This window comes from Gadus macrocephalus, chromosome 11 (assembly GCF_031168955.1).
Source record: "Gadus macrocephalus chromosome 11, ASM3116895v1".
Classification (NCBI taxonomy): Eukaryota; Metazoa; Chordata; class Actinopteri; order Gadiformes; family Gadidae; genus Gadus; species Gadus macrocephalus.
Genome location: NC_082392.1, coordinates 6,587,840 through 6,608,798, shown reverse-complemented (window position 1 = coordinate 6,608,798; position 20,959 = coordinate 6,587,840). Strand labels below are relative to the sequence as shown.

Sequence of the window (20,959 nt, the reverse complement as noted above, 5' to 3'; positions counted from 1 at the left end):
TCCTCACCGGATGCGATTGCCCAGGCAGACGAACACGGTTAACCTGGGGGGGGGGGGGGGGGGGGGGGGGAGAACCTCACACCCAGCCAACCCCTCCCACGTGAGGAGAGCAGGTCTCACATAAGGGACGTTTCAAAACACAACAACATAACAAGCGCGCTGGCTGGATGAGTGCGTATCGCAGATACATTATACCGTCGTCTAATTAGCGGCCACTTAACATTCTGATCCTGCTCGTTTATTCTCATTAAATCGGCTCGTATTAAAACATTACACATAGAAACACACTGGAAGCCATTAAAATTCATCCCTGGGAAAAAGAAACAAATAAACAATCGACATGTTGAAGAAGGCCCCTTAACCTGCGTACTAACAACACAAGGCGCCGTCATGTTGTGTTAGACAATCCACATTTACACAACGGTCCCCTACGCAATTTGCTATGAAAAAAACAATACCGGGAGTATTGATATTTCAATATTCATATATTAATTACATCCATGGTAAAATATGAGTAAAATCATATTCAATCAAATATGGGTTAAATCTCTGATTAAAAAATTGGCATGAAAAAACGACAAAATAAAAAGGAAGAGAATAAATAAAGGAAAAAACAACCCTATCAATTTCTTTGGCCTCTCGTAAAAAAAAAAAACCCTCATTTGTTGGTTGGAGCTCTCAACGGGGAGATGGGGACCCCCGGTCAGAGCTCCGCGTGCAGACAGGCATCGCCCAGCAGTGCACCCAGACTCTGAGGCTGGGGTAGAAGCACTGATCCCGGGCCAGGGAGCGGTCACCTGACCCCTCACACCCAATAATGTCCGGGGCTCAGCAGCGCATCACTGGGATCAGTGGGTGGGCCAGTGTGGGATACCTGATGGGACCGGTCCACACTGGTGCCATCACACAGAATGGAGTCGAATCATGACATAAATAGAAAAACATACACAAGTTTAAAAAAAAAAAGGTCTCAACCATCATTGGCCATACCCGAGCATGGACAGATAAGGTATTCAGGTTTGGTTGGATAAGGCATTCTTTGTGGTGGATTGGGGGGGGGGGCGTCTCTAAATACACACATTTCCTTGTTCAAAATAAGAGAAAATGTCCAAAACATGGCAAGCTAATGGCTAGAACAAAGTCTCAATGGGGGGCTATGAAGCCTAATCAAAGTGTTCTTTCGGTCGAGAAGCCCCCCCGTCCCTGATTGGATGATTAGACCGTGTTGAGACTGGTCTGGAGAGACGGGTCTGGAGCCCCCCTGGGGTCTGCCTACATGGGGGGGGGGGGGGTCACACCCCGGTCGTGGTCCTGATCCAGTCCCTCAGCTTGGTGACGCGGGTGTACACGCCGGGCTTGTTGCGGCGCGCGCAGCCCTCCCCCCAGCTCACGATGCCCGACTGGAACCACTTCCCACTCTCCTCGAAACACACCAGGGGCCCGCCGGAGTCACCCTGGGGAACGGAGAGAGAGGGACAGAAGAGACAGACAGACAGAGGGAGAGACGGGGAGAGAGACAGAGAGAGAGACAGAGATGGAGAGAGAGACAGAGAGAGACAGAGAGGGACAGAGAGGGACAGAGAGAGACAGAGAGAGACAGAGAGACAGAGGGACAGAGAGGGACAGAGAGGGAGAGACAGAGAGAGAGAGACAGAGAAAGAGAGGGACAGAGAGGGACAGAGAGGGACAGAGAGGGACAGAGAGGGAGAGACAGAGAGAGAGAGACAGAGACAGAGAGGGACAGAGAGGGACAGAGAGGGACAGAGAGAGAGAGACAGAGAGAGACAGAGACAGAGAGAGACAGAGAGAGAGAGACAGACAGAGAGAGACAGAGAGAGACAGAGAGGGAGAGAGAGACAGAGAGAGAGACAGAGAGAGAGAGAGAAGCGAGAGACAGAAAACAAACGGTACGACTTCAGTTCAGCTTCAAGACATGAGGCCAGCCGACAATGCCGCCATCAGAAGGTGTGTCCGGAGAAGGGTGGGGTTAGGGGCGGGGCTAGGGTGCAGTCTCACCTGGCAGGCGTCGACCCCTCCAGACAGGAAGCCGCTGCAGAGCATCCTGGAGGTGACCTGGCCCTCCGTCACCACGTTGCACACCGTGTCGTTGATGATCTTCACCTCCGCCTTCTGGAGCAGCCTGGAAGCACGCATGGCTGTAGATGGGGCGCAGGGAGAGAGAGACAGACAGTGAGTGAGTCAGACAGACAGACAGAAATAAATAGACGGACATACGGAACTAGAGAGACAGACAGAGGGCACAGAAACAGAGACAGACAGACAGACGGACGGACGGACAGAGAGACAGTGAGGGAGTCAGACAGACAGAGACAGAAATAGAGACAGAAAGAGAGACAGACTGAGTGAAAGAGAAAGTGAGACACAGAGAGTGAGTGAGGGAGTAAGTCACAGACAGAGTGAGTGAGGGAGTAAGTCACAGACAGAGTGAGTGAGTGAGTGAGTGAGTGAGTGTTCCAGGGATAGAAAGGGGGTCACTGGTGGAGTCACATGACCTCTCTGTTCTCCCGAACATCAAAGGAGCTAATGGGCAGGATTAGCAGTCGCCTAATGAAGGGGTAAGTGGCGTCCCTGGGGGGAGGGGCCTGAACATGATGGAGGTGATTAGAGAGAGGGGGGGGGGGGGGGGGGGGAGATGTGAGGGAGATGTGTTATGATGGGGGAGAGAGATGAGAGGGAGAAGATGTGTTATGATGGGGGAGAGATGGACTGAAGGGGGGAGATGTTATGATGGGAGAGAGGGATGATTAGGACTGAAGGAGGGGAGGGGGCATCATGGGATGAGCAGATACGATGATGAAGAGGATGGTAGTTCTTCATGAGAAGATGAAAAGAGGTGGGCCTTATACTATCCCCACATTAATGATATACTATAATATGGTATTATTATATTACAAATGTACACCACTGAGAAGGAAACAAATTGGAATTAAACAAAATGCTGGTCACTCATAGCAACTAGAGCAAAAAACAACACCACACACACAATAAGAACACTACATCCATCAATCAATGTCTATCTATACGTATCGTATCCATCTTTGGATTGATTTATCTATCTGTATTGATCCATGGGTCTATGTATAGATCCATCTCTCTATATCTATAGATATAAATGGGTGCATGCATAGATCCATCTCTCTATATCCATAGTTCAGTGCATGTAAAGATCCATCTCCCTATATCTATAGATATAAATAGGTGCATGCATAGACCTATCTCTCTATAGATCAGTGCCTGTAAAGATCTATCTCTCTATATCTATAGATGTAAATGGGTGCATGCATAGACCTATCTCTCTATAGATCAGTGCCTGTAAAGATCTATCTCTCTATATCTATAGATTTAAATGGGTGCATGCATAGACCTATCTCTCTATAGATCAGTGCCTGTAAAGATCTATCTCTCTACATCTATAGTTCAGTGCATGTAAAGATCTATCTCTCTATATCTATAGATGTAAATGGGTGCATGCACAGATCTATCTCTCTACATCTATAGTTCAGTGCGCGGGCCGGCCCCTCCGTTACCTCCCTCCCGCAGCGTGCCCCAGCCAGTGACCCAGCACGGGAGGCCGGCGGGGAAGACGTGGGAGGGGGCGGGCAGGCACACGGGGTGGATGGTGTTGCTGAAGGTCAGCGGCTCGCTGAGCTCCAGCAGGGCGATGTCGTAGTCGTAGGTCATGGGGTTGTAGTCCGGGTGGCTGACGATGGTCTTCAGGCCCCGCCGCTCCACCCCGGCCTGCTTGGTCTGGTCCTGCATGCCGCTGTAGGTCTGCCAGCTGGACGCCATGTGGTTCCTGAGGGGGTGAGGGGGGGAGAGGAGGGGAGAGGAGGGGGGGGGGGGGGAGGCGGGGAAGAGGAGGGGTGAGGCGGGGAAGAGTGGAGGGGAGGATTGCGAGAGGCCAGGTTGATCAAGTGGTCTCCCGATTGACTTTCTGTTCGTGTGTGTGTGTGCGCGTGGTGTTGTGGGGCGTGCGCGGGCTTGTGGAGGTGTGTGTGTGTGTGTGCGTGGGGTTGAGGTTGCCGGTGTGAGTCTGTGGCACTGGGCCCCACCAGCCCCAGAGAGACCATCTGGATCTCTGGGGCCAGCGCCACGTTAGTCTCTCCAGAATTGTTCAAATGCTACGCAACCAATCAGCATTTACATTTAGGGGGATTTTGCAGACACTTTTATCCAAAGCAACTTACAACCATTCATAAACACAATCACTCACCGACGGCGGAGTCAACCATGCAAGGCAACGGCCAGCTTGTCGGGAGCAGTCAGGTGAGGTGCCTTGCTCCTCGACAGCTAGGAGCAGCCGGGTATCGAGATAGCAACCTTCCATTTACAAAGCGACCTGTTCTACCTCCTGAGCAATCAGCACTAGGGTGAGGTACGAAAGGACCAATCAGCACTAGGGAGAGGTATGATAGAACCAATCATCACTAGGATGAGGTACGACGAGAATGAGGTTTGATAGGCCAAGACCAGACTGGGTACCGTGCCTCATTTTAGTTATCAACACGTGTGTGGAAACATGTTCCTGCACATGTTCCCGACCCACATGCAGGTCTATATCCAGAGGCGCTACTGTGTACTACTAGGTAATCCAGCAAGTGCTTTAATCCAAAATTACAGCGAATTCAGATACATGTCATGTTAAACCCCAATATAATGATGTTAGTATTATACGTATTACATATATTTGAGCAATACTAAAACATTTTCCTCCGACCCAAACGGCACCAGCATTGGTGAAAAGCCCAGCTGATGAAATGCTTTCTAGTGTTGTCTCTCTGATTCCGAGCTCGGTTGTGTTCGCAGGAGAACGAGGTCAGACAGAGCTAGTGCTCCACCTACAGGCCACTACGTGAACTACACCTTCAGACGAACGAGCCCCTCGCCTAAATCTTATTTTTAATTAGGTTGTTCGTCGGGGGCTCGTTTTCAGACGTGTCATTTGCACATAAATGGTCCGCTGCTGTGCAAAATATTATTTTCCTCCCCACAGAATCTTTTTAAATAGATAAAAAGGATCCTGCATAATCAGATCGTGAGATAATGAATAATAATGCGATGAATAATAGAACAATAGAGAGCACAGCTTGTTCTCTGTACAAACAAATAAACCAAACGCGTTTGACTAAATCACAGCAATGACGCTATTGTGCTGTTGTGTTGCAGTGAATGGTGCAGTGTGTAGTGAATGGTTTGTTATCATAAAACTCTGGAGCTCCAGCCACAGTGTGTAGTGAATGGTGTGTAATGAACAGAGTGTAGTGAACAGTGTGTAGTGAACAGTGTGTAGTGATAGTGGTCTGGTGGTCCAGAAACAGTGTGTACTGAATGGTGCAGTGTGTGTAGTGAACAGTGTGTTATCATAGTGTTCACATTGGACTGACAAAGGGCTGGAGGTAGCCTGGCTAACACCAGACCTCATCTCAATCTACATTGAGAAGAGGAGAGGTCTGGGAACCACACATTCCTTTTCTCATATTTGTGGCGTGGTTTACGATTGCCCGCAGCCCTTTATTGGGCGCTACGAATGTCTATCATACGAGTCTGTATTTAGCCAATCGTATCAATTATACCAGATGACGTATGTAGAGCGACCGAAATTCGATGAGGAAGAAGGCGATGGGTGTGTCGCATAGACATCGTCATCGTCTTGCCGTCCCTCCCCGTTCTGTGATTGGTTCCCTATCGCAGGTGAAAATCGGATCCATGGAATCCAGGCTGCCTAGCAGCGCGACATGAAATCGCGCACAAGGCAGCATGGGTATACCCAGGAGGTCAAGGAACAGTGTGAAGTGAGGAGTCTGCTAGGATAGTGTTTATGTTGGACTCACTACGGGCTGGAGGTCTAGGAGCGAGGGTGGTGAACAGTGCAGCGTGTGTACCGATAGGTGTCATCAGTGTTGACGTTGGACTCACTCTGGACCGACGGTCTTGAAGCAGTGTGTAGTGAATGGTGTGTTGTTTTAGTATTCTCATTGGACTCACTCTGGACCGACGGTCTTGAAGCAGTGTGTAGTGAATGGTGTGTTGTTTTAGTATTCTCATTGGACTCACTCTGGACTGATGGTCTTGAAGCAGTGGGCCGCCGACAGCAGCCAGCGGTCGGAGATGATGGACGCTCCGCACGTGTGACCCCTGGTCCTGAAGTGAAGGCTCACCTGCCAGGGCCACTCCCCCAGCTCTGCGTTCTGCCCCCCCACGATGCGGTTCAGCTTGTAGGGTCTGATACCACAGTCTGCCACAGGGCGGGAGAGAGAAAAAGAGAGAGCGAGAGCGAGAGCGAGAGAGAGAGAGGCAGAGGGGAGAGAGCGGGAGATGAATAGGGAGAGGGGAGAGACAGACAGACAGACCAAAATAAAAACAGTCAAGACCCTCCGGCGGAAAAAAGCGAAACCAAAAAAAGTGTCAAGAGTGAAAGAGGAATAAATAAACAGCCCTGACACGCCCCAGGGCCACCAGAACTTTCTAGAAATCGCTTCACGCCGAGCAGAGGAGTTTGCACTTTCTCAAACTGCGCTCACATTCAGCTCCCAACCAGATGAGGTGACGCTAGAAGCACTGCAGTCAGAAGGGAGAGAGAGGGGGAGAGAGAGAAAATGGGAAGGTGATTCTCTTACCACAGTTCTTCTCGTCGCTTTCATCAGAGCAGTCGGCGACTCGGTCGCATTCTGCGTTCACCTTGTTCACACAGCTCTTGTCCTTGCACTTGAAGCTGTAGTCTGAACAGATCCCGGGGGCTGGGGGGGAGAGAGGGGGAGAGGAGGGGGGTAGCAGACTCAACACAGAGTAACTTCTACTTTTTGGATCAAGATGGCAGCCGAAAGGTGAACTGCTACGGGGTCAGTTGATCGCTTCGTGGTGAAGGAGGCTTCATTTAATGAACATACATATCATAACATTGATATGTTCAACAGAAAGAAGTACTGTAAGAGTGTCTTATATTTTAGAGAGAGAATTGGTGTGCAAAAGAGGGAGAACAATAAATCAAGCCAAACTTTAGAATGTAGTGATGGCAAAACTACTATTTTCGGGCAAGAGGGAGCAATGTTGTAGAGCATATCTCAGCTAGTTTCCCAGAGAGCGAAGCTAAACTAACTAACAACAGAGACTAGGTCAGCTAGCTACCCATAGAGAGGTCAGCTGGCTACCCATAGAGAGAAGGGGGTCATCCCTATATGTTCCCCGGGTCCCATGTTCCCCGCTTGGGGAACATAGGACACATCCTATTTTCCCCTGTAGCAATACATACCGGGGAGCATAGGACCCTTTTTCTGAAAAAGGGTCCTATACTCCCAACTGTTGCGGGGAACATAGGACCCTTTTCTGGAAAAGGGTCCTATGTTCCCCGCAATCTATCAATCTTTAAAAATATTTAAGGAGTGTGGCCACTGAGTGACATGTGTAACGTAACAGCCAATCAGCGTTCAACAGCGTGGCCACTGAGTGACATGTGTAACGTAACAGCCAATCAGCGTTCAACAGCGTGGCCACTGAGTGACATGTGTAACGTAACAGCCAATCAGCGTTCAACCGGTCCAGGGTGATGGGAACCGCAGCATGGAGGAGAAAGTGATTGTTGCCATTTGCGACTCCCGGAGCACTATATATAATGTTATATAATATAATTGGATATATAATATCACGGCCAAAAGCTCTGTGCGCCTCCGGATGGCCGTAGCGCGGGGAGCTCTCGTAGGGATTGGGCTTCTCGGGGTTTGTTTAACGGCGTTCCTATGGTTTCCGGTAAACCGTGTTCCAACGGTTTAATAGGTAGGCCTATCTAATAAATCTCCGTCTAATCAATGCTTCATTCACTGCCTCTTCCGTGGTCATTACAATATTATCAATAGACTGCGTCGGGTTCTCCGACGTCTCTCCCTCTTCCACAAAAGGTAAAGACATGCAATGGTGGTTATCTCGGCCTGAATTTGGCAGTAATGGTGGAAAAAGTAACAGACCGGGGAACATAGGACCCTTTTTTTGAAAAAGGGTCCTATGTTTCCCTGTTCCCATGTTCCCCTCTCGGGGAACAGAGGACCCCTTTTTTGAAAAAGGGTCCTATGTTCCCCCGTCACATACATACCTGGGAACATAGGACCCTTTCTGGGAATAGCTACCCATAGAGGGAAGCTAGCTACCCATAGAGAAGTTAGCTTGTGGAAACGTACAAACTTTGCAGGAGGCCTCATCACTGCCGTCCTCACAGTCCTTCCTGGTGTCACAAACCACGTCCTGCGGGACACACGTTCCGTCACCACAGCGCCACTCGTTGTCGCCACAGCCTGGGAACAACACACACACACACACACACACACACACACACACACACACACACACACACACACACACACACACACACACACACACACACACACACACACACACACACACACACACACACACACACATCATGCTGAAAAGTAACCACACAAACAAATGTGTTTGTGCGCGCGTGTGATTAAGAGGCACATGGTTCCATTACTGATGAGGTAATGTCTGCACATGATGCACCTTTTATGTTAACACTATTAGCTTAGCATTAGCGATGAGAGACTGGAGAAAGATCTGAGAGAGACGGGCGACCAAAAAGAGACAGGAGAGAGACTGAACGGACAGGAGTCACTTACTGCACTGCTTTTCGTCACTGTCATCCCCACAGTCGTTGACGCGGTCACACACCCAGTAGTTGGGTTTGCACATGCCGTTGTCACAGGCAAACTGCTCCTTCTCACACTCTGGGGGGGCAAGTTAGAGTTGGTCCAATCATTCAGAGGAATCCTTCAAATGAAGGAAGTACACACAGGAGAGTAGAAAGACAAGGGTGTGAAGGGGTGCGTGTGTGTATGAGAGTGAGTGAGTGAGTGTTTGAGTGACAGTGAGAGTTTGTGAGAGTGAGTGAGTGAGTGAGTGCGTGTGAGTGAGTATGAGTGAGAGTGAGTATGTGTGAGAGTGAGTGCGTGTGAGTGAGTATGAGTGAGAGTGAGTATGTGTGAGAGTGAGTGTGTGTGAGTGAGTATGAGTGAGAGTGAGTATGTGTGAGAGTGAGTGAGTGAGTGAGTATGTGTGAGTGTGAGTATGTGTGAGGGTGAGTATGTGTGAGAGTGAGTGAGTGAGTGAGTGAGTGAGTGAGTGAGTGAGTGAGTGAGTGAGTGAGTGAGTATGTGTGAGAGTGAGTATGTGTGAGAGTGAGTGAGTGAGTGAGTGAGTGAGTGAGTATGTGTGAGAGTGAGTATGTGTGAGAGTGAGTGAGTGAGTGAGTATGTGTGAGAGTGAGTGAGTGAGTGAGTATGTGTGAGAGTGAGTGAGTGAGTATGTGTGAGAGTGAGTGAGTGAGTACGTGTGAGAGTGAGTGAGTATGTGTGAGAGTGAGTGAGTATGTTTGAGAGTGAGTGAGTGAGTATGTGTGAGAGTGAGTGAGTATGTTTGAGAGTGAGTGTGTGAGTATGTGAGTGAGTGAGTGAGTGAGTGAGTGAGTGAGTGAGTGAGTGAGTGAGTGAGTGAGTGAGTGAGTGAGTGAGTGAGTGAGTGAGTGAGTGAGTGAGTGAGTGAGTGAGTGAGTGAGTGACAGTGCTTACTGCATTCCATCTCATCACTCATGTCACCACAGTCGTTCCAGCCGTCACACTTCAGGTCTTTGGCGATGCAGATTCCGACCGCACAGGCGAACTGGCCGGGGCAAGCTGGTCACAGCAACAATAAGGACAGGAGAGAGATGAGGGGAGCGGGATGGAGATGGGCGGATGGAGAGAGGGAGATGATGGGGTGGTGGGGGTGTGAACCGAGAGTGACAACTTAAATACGTCCCCATCAGTCATGCAGCCATTTGCGTGTCCCCGTTGATCGGGGCAATTACAAACCATTTAGACCAGACGGGGCAGGGGGCGAGGGAACCCAAGTGGGCCTGACTGACACAGGCGGGCCCGTGGAGAGGCTCACTGGTGATTAGCCAGTGTCATCGCACTGCAGTCTGTGGACAGCTTCATCGGACTGTTTACTCCCCCACACACCCTCAATCCTCTGTCTGTCTCTGGGTCCCTCCCTCCCCCCTCTCTCTCTCTCTCTCGCTCTCTCGCTCTCTCGCTCTCTCGCTCTCTCGCTCCCTCCCTCTCTCTCTCGCTCTCTCTCTCGCTCTCTCTCTCTCTCTCTCTCTCTCTCTCTCTCTCTCTCTCTCTCTCCCCATCACCATCCACCATCTCCTCCTCCCCAATTCCAACACATATTTCACGTGGGGGACATTACAAGCCTGTGAGCTATGGCTGTGGGGTTGGGGCGGGGGGGGGGGGGTCGCTGAGAACTCACGGTCCTTGGGGTTGAAAGCGTTGTAGGTGGCGATGAATCCCTTGTCCGTGTACGACTCGTCCGAGTGGAAGGAGATGTCCATCGTGTTGGTGGGGCTGGTCAGAGACAGGGAGGACAGCTCTCCGCAGTACCTGGGACACGTTTTACGTTCAGCACAGGCTTTTACCCAGAGCAGCACACAACGATTCATACACACACACACCGACGGCGGAGTGGACCACAAACAGCGACAGCCGGCTCGTCAGCAGCAGTTAGGGTGAGGTGCCACACACACACACACACACACACACACACACACACACACACACACACACACACACACACACACACACACACACACACACACACACACACACACACACTTACTTGCGGCCCATCACCTCCACGTAGTCCTTGTGACACTCGCGCACATCCACCCCCGGCTCCTTCATCCGGAACATGTTGAACTTCACACGCACCTTCTGCCCAGCGGCGACCTAGGAGAACAAATGGGAATGCCTGCTCACATCCAGAAGCACGTTGAAACACATCCAGAAACGCCTCTTCTCACATCCTGAAACATGCCCGTCATAACACATCCGGAAACACATATTCTCACATCCTAAAGCACACATGCCTTCTCACATCCTAAAGCATGCATGCCTTCTCACATCCTAAAGTATGCATGCCTTCTCACATCCTAAAGCATGCATGCCTTCTCACAGTCCTGAACATGCACATCTTCTCACACCCTAACCCGTGGACATCTTCTCACATCCTAAACCATGCACATCTTCTCACATCCTCACCCGGGGACATCTTCTCACATCCTAAACCATGCACCTCTTCTCACGTCTTAACCCGTGGACATCTTCTCAAATCCTAAACCATGCACATCTTCTCACATCCTCACCCGAGGACATCTTCTCACATCCTAAACCAAGCACATCTTCTCACATCCTAACCCGTGGACTACTTCTCACATCCTAAACCATGCGCTTCTACTCACTTCCTAAACCATGCATATATTCTCACATCTTAACTCTTGCACATCTTCTCACATCCTAAACCATGCACATCTACTCACATCCACACCTTTACAATCATGCAACATGCGCGTGTTCTCCCCAACCAGACTGCAAGGAGTTTACACCACACATGAGCACAGACATGTCACATGGACAAACGTGTTAAACGCATGTGTTCAATTAAATGGAAAAAGCCACCACCACCACGTTCTGACATGGGGTGAGGGAGAGAGGGGGAGAGAGAGAGGGTGAGGGAGACAGAGAGAGACGGAGAAAAGCTGACGGAAGTGAAAACAGAGCACTGCAGCATGGCTCTGGCCACGGCAAAAACACCAGCAGCAGAGGAGGAGGACAGGGAGAGGAGGAGGAGGAGAGGAAGAGGAGGACAGGGAGGAGAGGAGGAGGAGGAAAGGGAGGAGGGGAGGAGAGGAAGAAGAGGAGGAAAGGGAGAGGATGAAAGGGAGAGGAGGTGAGGGAGAGGGTGAGGAGGAGGCAGGCTGACAGATGAAGATAGAGGAGGTGCTGAGCAGCTTGGCTTCAGCACTGCTGTCTCAGCACACTCTCTCCCTATCCCCGTCTCCCTCCTCTCTATCCCCGGCTCCCTCTCTCCCTCCCTCTCCATCTATCTATTTATCTATCCCCCTCTCCCTCTGTCTCCCTCTATCCCCGTCTCCCTCCCACACTCTTTCTCTGCCTCCCTCTTTCCCCGTCTCCCTCTATCCCTGGCTCTCTCTCTCTATCCATCTATCCCTGGCTCTCTCTCTCTATCCATCTATCCCTGGCTCTCTCTCTCTATCCATCTATCCCTGGCTCTCTCTCTCTCTCTCTCTCTCTCTCTCTCTCTCTCTCTCTCTCTCTCTCTCTCTCTCTCTCTCTCTCTCTCTCTCTCTCTCTCTCTCTCTCTCTCTCTCTCTCTCTCTCTCTCTCTCTCTCTCTCTCTCTCTCTCTCTCTCTCTCTCTCTCTCTCTCTCTCTCTCTCCTGGCAGGCTGAGGAGGAGGAGGAGGAAGAGGAGAAGTGGGCCAAACCTGAATGGTCCACTTGCAGTCCAGGGCGGGGGGGTAGAAGCTGGGATGGTGAGGGGAGCTGAACTCACCCTGGACGTCCGTGAGCAGGCCACCGCAGCTTTTGGCTGAGAAAATAAAATATGACACCTTTTTAAATTGGCCGGTGGGCCGGCGGGCCGGCGGGTGGGCGGGGGCGGGGGTACTGGATAATGAGCTACGTGTCACCACGGTGACGGGAGAGGCCATAAACACAATACATCGCTGGGAGGCGCCGCAGTAAGACGTGGTACTGGGTGGGCAGACTCTGTTGTGTGTGTGTGTGTGTGTGTTGGCCGGGGCGTGTGTTGGACGTGTGTATGTGTGTGCGTGTGTGCAGGGCCGTTGCACAAAATCCTGGGCCCTGTATACAAGAGGTACTGATGGGGGCCCCCCCCCCGAATTCCCCCTACTAGCCCCCTGCGGTGAATTGTTGACGGGGGGGGGGGGGGTGGGGGGTGGAGAACAATTGTTGACGGGGGGGGGGGGGAGGTAGGAGACGTGGCCGTGTGCGACTCCTAACACTATGGGCTGGTGGATAATTCAGATAAAATATAATAATAAAAAAAAAAAGGTTTTTTTTTTTTTTTTGCCATGGGCCCCCCCTCTGCCTTGGGCCCCCCCAGGAGTGCCTCACTTTCCCCCGCAGTCCGTCGGCCCTGCGTGTGTGTGTTGGGCGTGTGTGTGTGCATGCATTTGTGTGTGTTGGCCATGCGGGTGTGAGTGTCGGTGTGTGTGTGTTGAGCGTGCTTGCATACATGTGGGGGTGCTTGTGTGAGAACATGCTTGCTTGCGTGCGTGAATACATGCGTGCGTAAATGCATACGTACATGCGTGCGTTTGTTCGTTGGCCATACATGCGTGCGTGCATGCGTATGTGTGTGCATGCCTGCGTTTGTTCGTTGGCCATGCGTGCGTGTGTGCGTGCGTGTGTGCGTGCGTGCGTGCGGCTGCATTACGTGTGGATATGGGTATCAGGCTGTACTCAGCCCTGAAGCCGGGCCTCTGGGCCGAGCTGTCGGTGATGAGGTTGACCAGCAGGATGTTACTGGAGGAGACCACCTGGAGAGGGTTGCTGGGAGGTCTCTGACCACACTTCCTGGGAGACGGGCAGGAGGAGATGAAACAAGGCTTCAGCTTGGCTTCAAACGGTCGGAGAAAACATTTGTTTGGAGCTCGGCAGATGAAGGGGTTAACAGAGGGGAACTCTCTCGCCGGGGGCAGAAAGCGATTGGCGGAGAGTTTCAAAGTCAAACGGGTAAATGAGCTCAAAGTTCGGTGAGCGATACATCTACATGCACGGGGATAACGTCGTTACGAACTATTACATTAGGGCTTTCATAAACCCTGTGTCACCTTGAATAAGGTGGAACGCTCAACAACAATATGGAACCGTGTGCATCGCCTGGTAACCCGTGTTTGTGTTTGGCGAAGGGGCTTGAAATTGCCTTGCAGCAGCTAGTCATGCAGCACTAGGGAGAGAGACAAGCTCCCTCCCTCCTCCCCCTAACTCCCTCCCCCTAGACTTCCCTCCCCACCCTCCTGTCTCCCGTCTCCCGTCCCTCCCCCCATCCGCTCCTCACGACTCCCTCTCCCCCACCTCCCTCCCTCCCTCCCGCCTCTCCTCCCTCCCTCCACTCACTCCTCCCTCCAACCCTCCCCTCTCAGCCGCCTCCCTCCCTACAGCCTCCTGTCCCTCCCTCCCTCCCTCCCTCCCCTCCAGCCTCCAGCCCTCCCCCTCCTATCAGACAGCAGCAGGTTGGCAGCCCTGATGGGATTTCAAGAGGGGGTCTTTTTTATTTTCTTCCTTCCTCCACCGAACTGACAACACACGGCGGCCCAAAAAGTGAACCACACAGCGGGGACACGAGCCGGGACCCCTGCCGGCGCCAAGACACCGGGGCCGACCGCAGCAGAAGAGGGGAGGAAGATGTGATCGCGGATGCAGTGAGATGAATGAAGTGGAACATATTTCCACAGTGACACAGAAACGGCTCAATGTCACGCGTCCCTCCCCGCGTCGGAGCGCCACACAAAGCGCTCGCTGCGGCCGTTCCTCTGGGAATCTTCCCGATGCGTTCTCCGTCCCCCACGCTCTGATCACGGGGAGCGCGAGTCCGTTCCCCTTGTTCAACCGGAGAGCCAGAGAGTCGGGCTTAGGGCGACAATGGGACCAGCCAGAAGAACAAAGGGGAGCGCTTCCATTCGCACATCCGCCTTTCAGATCCACACTCCCCCTCTGGTGAAACACTAATAACTTGGATCTAAAAATACTCCTCCGCCATTGATCTGAATTGGGTCATTATCATAATCACAGCTGAACATTAGAAAGTCTACTTCAGGAAGTACTTCTGGAAGTTTACCCCGAAGGCCCCGTCCCATAACCTGGGCTGGGAGAGAGTCCCGTCGACTACATCTTCTCTGCACTTTAGGAGGGACTGTAGCTTTAGTCCCTAGCGACCCCATTGATCAACTGACTAAATCCTGGACAGAGGAGAACGCCTGGCACGAGGAGAACGCCTGGCACGAGGAGAACGCCTGGCACGAGGAGAACGCCTGGCACGAGGAGAACGCCTGGCACGAGGAGAACGCCTGGAATGCCTGGAACGAGGAGAGCGCCTGGAACCGTGAGAGCGCCTGGAAAGGGGGCGCCTGGAACAAGGAGAACGAGGAGAACGCCTGGAATGCCTGACACGAGGAAAGCGCCTGGAACCGCGAGAGCGCCTGGAACAAGGAGAACGAGGAGAACACCTGGAACCTGGAGAACGCCTAGAACGAGGTTGGCCATTCCCTGAGCCCCCCTGATAAACCGAGTTCTCCCCATAGCCATAGACACCCTCGCGACCACGCCCTCATCACCACTCCCCCCTCCCCAGTAAAGACTCACTCTGTGATGGCCTGAGAGCTGTCGGGGCTCAGCGAGTCGTAGATGGAGACGAAGTCGTTGGAGCAGTCGTCCTCCACGTGGAACTGGGTGAAGCGGAGGGAGATGGCGTGGTTCTCCGCCGCGCGGATCTGCCACTGGCAGCGCGACTTGGCCGGGTATTTCACGGGAAAGCCCGGGGAATCGAAGGTCTGCACGATGTCTGTGGCCTCCAGGCGGGAGAAGCACTCCTCTAAGGGGGGGGGGGGGGGGGAGGGGGGTTAGCCAATCAATCACTGGTATTTATGAGTTTGGGCTACGCCTCAATTTGACCAGTCAGCGCTTTCTTTTTTATAAAGGTAGTTAAAGTCCTCATGCATCCTTCTACGGGCGCGTCGGTCCTGTTTGTGATGCGATGCTAGCAGGCTACCGGAGCGCGGAGGCTAAATCACAGCCACACATATTTACATAGAGACATCACATGCGGAGTAAACAGAGTGTGTCAACTACTGGAGGAATTAAAAGCTAGGGAGCTGTATTAAGCAATGCATACTAATCAGAATCTAACGTTGCAGCAATCACACCTGAGCTATACATCACTGGCACACAGGGAGAGACTGGGAGAGAGACTGGGGGAAATGGGAGGGATGGGAGGAGTTGTGAGTGAAAGGGAGAGAAGTGGGAGAGATAAAGAGATGGGGAGAGAGATGGGGAGGGAGATGGGCGAGAGAGAGGGAGAGATGGGGAGGGAGAGATGGAGAGGGAGATGGGGGAGGGAGATGGGGGAGGGAGATGGGAGAGAGAGATGGGAGAGAGAGATGGGAGAGAGAGATTGAGGGATGGGAAGAGAGAGATGAGGGCTGGCTCTGGCAACTCGATCTCTGACTGCTGCCGCAGCATCAGACTGGCAGGGGAGGAGGAGGGGGAGGGATGGGAGGAGAGAGGGAGGGAGGGAGGGAGAGGGAGGAGTGGAGAAGTCTACCCAGCTGGAACATTACAGCAGCAGGGTGATTGAAGGCTCCACTCACGTGCTCTGGAATTCCTGGCCATCCGAGGATCCGTGTCTGGAGACAAGGTGGAGGGAGGGAGGGAGGGAGGGAGGGAGGGAGGGAGTCGTATAGGAGGGGGAGGGATGCAGAGGGAGAGGTAAGGACATGTCACCACGCTACGCAGGAGGTAAGATTTGATGCACAGGGATTAAAATATTTGGGTTGCACTTTGTATTTCTTTTCTGTGCCACTTCCTCCCGCTGCGTGGAGGGAGGGAAGCACATTGGGGAATGCTGGGGATACGATACCAATGTTTGAAATAACAATTTGGCTGGTATTTACTTTATTTATTTTTGTTTGTTTTTTTATTAAGTGTTTTGTTGTTACTTATGCTCCCTTTTGTGCCCGGGAAACTAAGAAGTATAATTTTTTTAGAAAAGGGTTCTAAAGCATTGCAGCTGTTCAACACAGCATCACTTAATCAGCACACATTTATTCATAGACATGTATGAAACGACCTCCAATATAACCTTTCACATGACAAAATCGATGAGACACAACCGATAACCATCGGACAATGCCATCGCTGAATGGCATCTTATTTTCCGATAGGCCAATACCGACGTACGGCCGATAAATCTGTGCATCCCCGATCTGAACCAAAGGGTGTTTGAAAACAGTAAAAGGCATAAAGCGTTGAGACCAGATGTTATCTGGTGGTCGGTGTTCTTCAACTTAATAAAGTCTAAATTCAGTCTCAACCAGAGCTCGGATTCGATTCAAGGAACAAAAAAACAAAAACAACCGATATTTGTAAAAAAATGGAACCTAAATATCTCCTTTTCGGGAACAGAACCTCCAATTAAATGTGTCTGTAAACGGTTCATGATTTAATTTGGGCTGATGACAACAACTACGAGAAAATCATAACTGCCTTGCTCCCAGTCTGGGACCGACACTTGTTATAAAAAGGGAGCGAGTGCGAGTGATTGCGAGTGTTAATGAATGAGTGCGCGCCTGAGTTTGTGTATGTTTGTGAGAACTGAAAGTGGTAGAACCGAATGCGAGAGTGTGTGAGAGAGTGAAAGAGTGAGCGAGCGCCTGAGTGTGTGTGTGTGTGTGTCTGTGTCTGTGTCTGTGTCTGTGTGTGTGTGTGTGAACCGAGTGTGAGAGTGTGTGAGAGAGTGACGGAGTGAGCGAGCGAGCCAGCGAGTCCCCTGTACTCACACGAGGCGGTGACCTCCTTGATCTGGATGTTCTGCCGGCTCTTCCTGCCGTGCTCCTGCACTCCGGTCCAGAGCTTCTCCTGGATCAGCTCCTCCGTGAACTCGGGCAGCACCTCCAGGTCGCTGGGCGGGATGTCGAACTGGGTCCAATGGTACGCCACCACGCCCTCACTGGGAGACACACGGGACGGCACAGGGAGTGAGGCCAAGTAGAGACGCTTCGCTGCGTGTATCAACACGGCCATTTTGTTTCTAAATAAGGAAACACTCCACATCTAGGACTCCATGAAACCTTCTGAATAACAATCAATAATAACACTACCTTCATAATAATAATACTTCTAATGATAATATTACAGTCGGGCAGTAAATGTCTGCAGGCGTCCCAGACATCTACCTCTGGCTCTTTTTTATAGGCAATTTCAATTGTGTACATTATTGCTCACTTTTTATTGACTTATTTGATTTACTTTTACTGGTTTGGACAATTGACAAACAGGTCTGTATACAGACTTTGTGAGCTACTGCACACCTGCATTTCCCCAAGGGGATGAATAAAGTATCCATCTATCTAACGACACTCATCTCCATCACAGTAAGGCGCCTTGAGGACCATCCGTTAAGTGACCATTTAGGACCAGTATCTCAGGACAGCGCCAGGGCCGTGGTGGACAGACCTACCTGAATGCGGTGATCACAGACTTGGTGTAATATTCGGCGAGGAATGGATCCTTCTTGTAAGTGGCCGCCATCTGTTTGTAAGAAATGTGAGATTAGTATTTCCTAGCGACAGTATGAGAAGAATGTGGCATGGAGGGTGTTCCCATGTATGGTGTTTCCACCGTTCTGCCTGTGGTGCTAAGGCTCAACGGAGCAGCAGGTGAATTTGAAACAGAGCGCCGCGTAGAGACATGCGGCCACGGCATCGGCAATTAAGAGATTAGCCTCTAGCTGAAACCACGAGTGGGCTGGGAAAACAGTTGTTCAACAGGTGTGACAGCAGTCATTACTGCTTCAAACTCTCGTCCTGTTCTGCACTGTGTATTTGGAACTAGTGAACTTGAAGAGTAAGTGATACATCAGATGAAAAAGTAACACAATTTGTATAAATATTGTTTAAATGAATAGAGTATTATCAACATTATTAAAATGTGATGCAATAATGTAAAAGGCATAGAGGAACTATGTCTTTTAAAGAACCTTGACACCAAAGCTTTTAGGAAAGATTTTAAAAGCATTAAACCAATATATTATTTTCTTTGTTCACCGGAAATGGTTTGGAAGCACTGCGGCCAGTGGGGCGGACGCGTCTGGAGCGCCAGTGCACTGCCCTCTAGTGGTGATACAACGCTACTGCATTCTAATAGTTTTCAGTTTGAAGAAAATGTATTCAAAATTAAGTTTACTGCATTATTATTTGACACTTTTCAATAGTGCATATATTTGAAAGTATGTGTGCATTATGTTTACCAACATCCGTTTCTACATAATATCTGTATATCTGTAGATATACAGTCATATGAAAAGGTTTGGGAACCCCTCTTAACCCTTAACGGCCATTTCAGAACATTGTACTTTTCCATCTGCATGAATGCCTTTGTACAATTTGACCCGTGTTTAGGGTTACTGTATTGTTGGAATGTCCAACCCCTGCGCAAATTTAACTTTTCGACTGATGCGTGAACATTATATCTTGATGAATCTGTTGATACTGGGTTGAATTAATCTGACCCTCGACATTAACACGGTAGGTACCAGGTGTTATTCTTGGAATGCAGTGCGCTTTTTGTTATATCAATTTTTGTCTCATCAGTCCAAAGCTTGTCTAAATGAGCTTTTGCATTCTCCATGCGAAAATATCTCTGGTTTGGGCGCAGAAAGGGCTTCCTTCTCATCAGCCGTCATTACAGAAGTTCTTTGAGCAAATTGCACTGAATTGTAGAACGATGTACAGATACACCATCTGCAGCCAGATGTTCCTGCAGGTCTTTGGAAGTGATCTGTGGAATGTGTGCAACCATTCGCATAATCCTCCGCCAATGCCACTCCTATATTTGTCTTGGTCTGTCAGACCTAAATTTATCTGCAACTGTGCCTGTGGCCTTCCATTTCCTGACAACATTTCCTACAATCGAAATTTACAGTTGAAACCTTTGGCAAAGCTTCTTGTAGCCTTCCCGTAAACCAGCAGAGAGTCAAAGACACATACAAATGCATTTATGCACCTTAAATACCTTTTCTCATGATTTGAAGGCTTAACAAGCTAATCCAACCAATTTGGTGTTTCAAGTCATCAGTTTTACATGTTGTTACATACATTCAAATCAGCATTATCACAAGGATAGCCATTTTTATGCACAGCCAGTTTTTCACATTTGACTTAATTTCATACAACTAAATACTGATTCACTAAAATCTTTTTTTGAAAAACACCCCAGTACTTAGATGTTCCTGGTAAATGAAAGACATACCACTTTTATCGTTTTTTTGTGAAAGCAGAGTAAATCATTATGCAGGCTGAGAGTTCCCAAACATTTTCATATGACTGTATATCGTATCCATCACACTACTCTGCTCAAGAATACATAGAAAAATAACAATCATATATCGCACCCAGAACTCTGGTTGTTTCTGGTTATTCAGGTTTTGTTAAAGGGGACATTTTATACCACCAGGTGTGACAAGCTGTTTCGAAAATCTGCCCCACATGACATCACTAGTGGGCATGTCCACCTAGATGTGTGCTGGATAGATGAGCAACGTTTACTCAGTCCACTGGGTAGGCTGGTAGACTGATGGTGGTTTAATATGTCCCCTTTAAGATTGTGGTTTCCTATGCCTCATCCACACACACTACTTCCTCATTCAACCACTCACTAAGCTGACAGCACAGACCGTTGTTATCTGAAGCTAAATAAGTTAAATCATGTCAGTAGGGAAATATCTGAGAGGAACACCGAGCCAACTCACGATCTCCTCCAGGTCATCCGCCAGGGCCCCGAACTCCGGGCTCAGGGTGTCCTCCAGCTTCTGATCGTACTCCACGTTCTCCAGCGTAAGGTGCCCGCTGAACACCTGCACGGCTCCTGCCCGGCGCTTGCTGATTCTCCCGCCTTCTGTGGCGTCTTTGACTGAGGGGAGAAGCACACGGTGAAAGAGACGTTTTTGAATGTCTGAACAGCAAAGGTAACGAGCGCTCCAACTTGGGAACATGTTCTGTGAGCGAGCGTGTGTTTGACAGTAAAGGGGACATTATAAAAGGTTTGAACAGCAGAGACGGTAAGCTTCGCCTTCGGATGTGATGGAGGTGCTTTGATGGAGGGGATGGTGATGGAGATGTGATGGAGGCGGGGCTGTGATGGAGGCGGGGCTGTGATGGAGGCGGGGCTGTGATGGAGGCGGGGCTGTGATGGGGGGATGTGATGGGGGATGTGATGGAGGGGGTGTGATGGGGGATGTGATGGAGGGGGTGTGATGGAGGGGGTGTGATGGAGGGGATGTGATGGAGGGGGT

The 20,959-nt window shown here is 50.4% G+C and overlaps 1 protein-coding gene across 2 annotated transcripts in view; it reads right to left on the bottom strand.

Annotated features, from left to right (window-relative positions):
* Positions 1-216: 216 nt before the first annotated feature.
* st14 (ST14 transmembrane serine protease matriptase) overlaps positions 217-20,959 on the bottom strand; it is a 26,109-nt gene continuing 5,366 nt past the window's right edge. The window contains exons 3-19 of one of the 2 annotated variants that reach the window (XM_060064257.1): positions 20,417-20,577; positions 18,128-18,198; positions 17,448-17,617; positions 16,260-16,295; positions 15,256-15,484; positions 13,328-13,467; positions 12,354-12,457; positions 10,687-10,796; positions 10,321-10,451; positions 9,597-9,701; positions 8,649-8,756; positions 8,190-8,303; positions 6,639-6,758; positions 6,076-6,256; positions 3,549-3,817; positions 2,017-2,156; positions 217-1,454 (exon numbers count right to left, since the gene is read on the bottom strand). In XM_060064257.1, the coding sequence (XP_059920240.1) occupies positions 1,293-1,454; positions 2,017-2,156; positions 3,549-3,817; positions 6,076-6,256; positions 6,639-6,758; positions 8,190-8,303; positions 8,649-8,756; positions 9,597-9,701; positions 10,321-10,451; positions 10,687-10,796; positions 12,354-12,457; positions 13,328-13,467; positions 15,256-15,484; positions 16,260-16,295; positions 17,448-17,617; positions 18,128-18,198; positions 20,417-20,577 (2,351 nt within the window). In that variant the 3' untranslated portion in view covers positions 217-1,292. Of the gene's footprint in view, positions 1,455-2,016; positions 2,157-2,876; positions 3,392-3,429; positions 3,818-6,075; positions 6,257-6,638; positions 6,759-8,189; positions 8,304-8,648; positions 8,757-9,596; positions 9,702-10,320; positions 10,452-10,686; positions 10,797-12,353; positions 12,458-13,327; positions 13,468-15,255; positions 15,485-16,259; positions 16,296-17,447; positions 17,618-18,127; positions 18,199-20,416; positions 20,578-20,959 lie in introns of those variants that run through there. The other variant, XR_009527954.1, reaches the window with a different exon arrangement.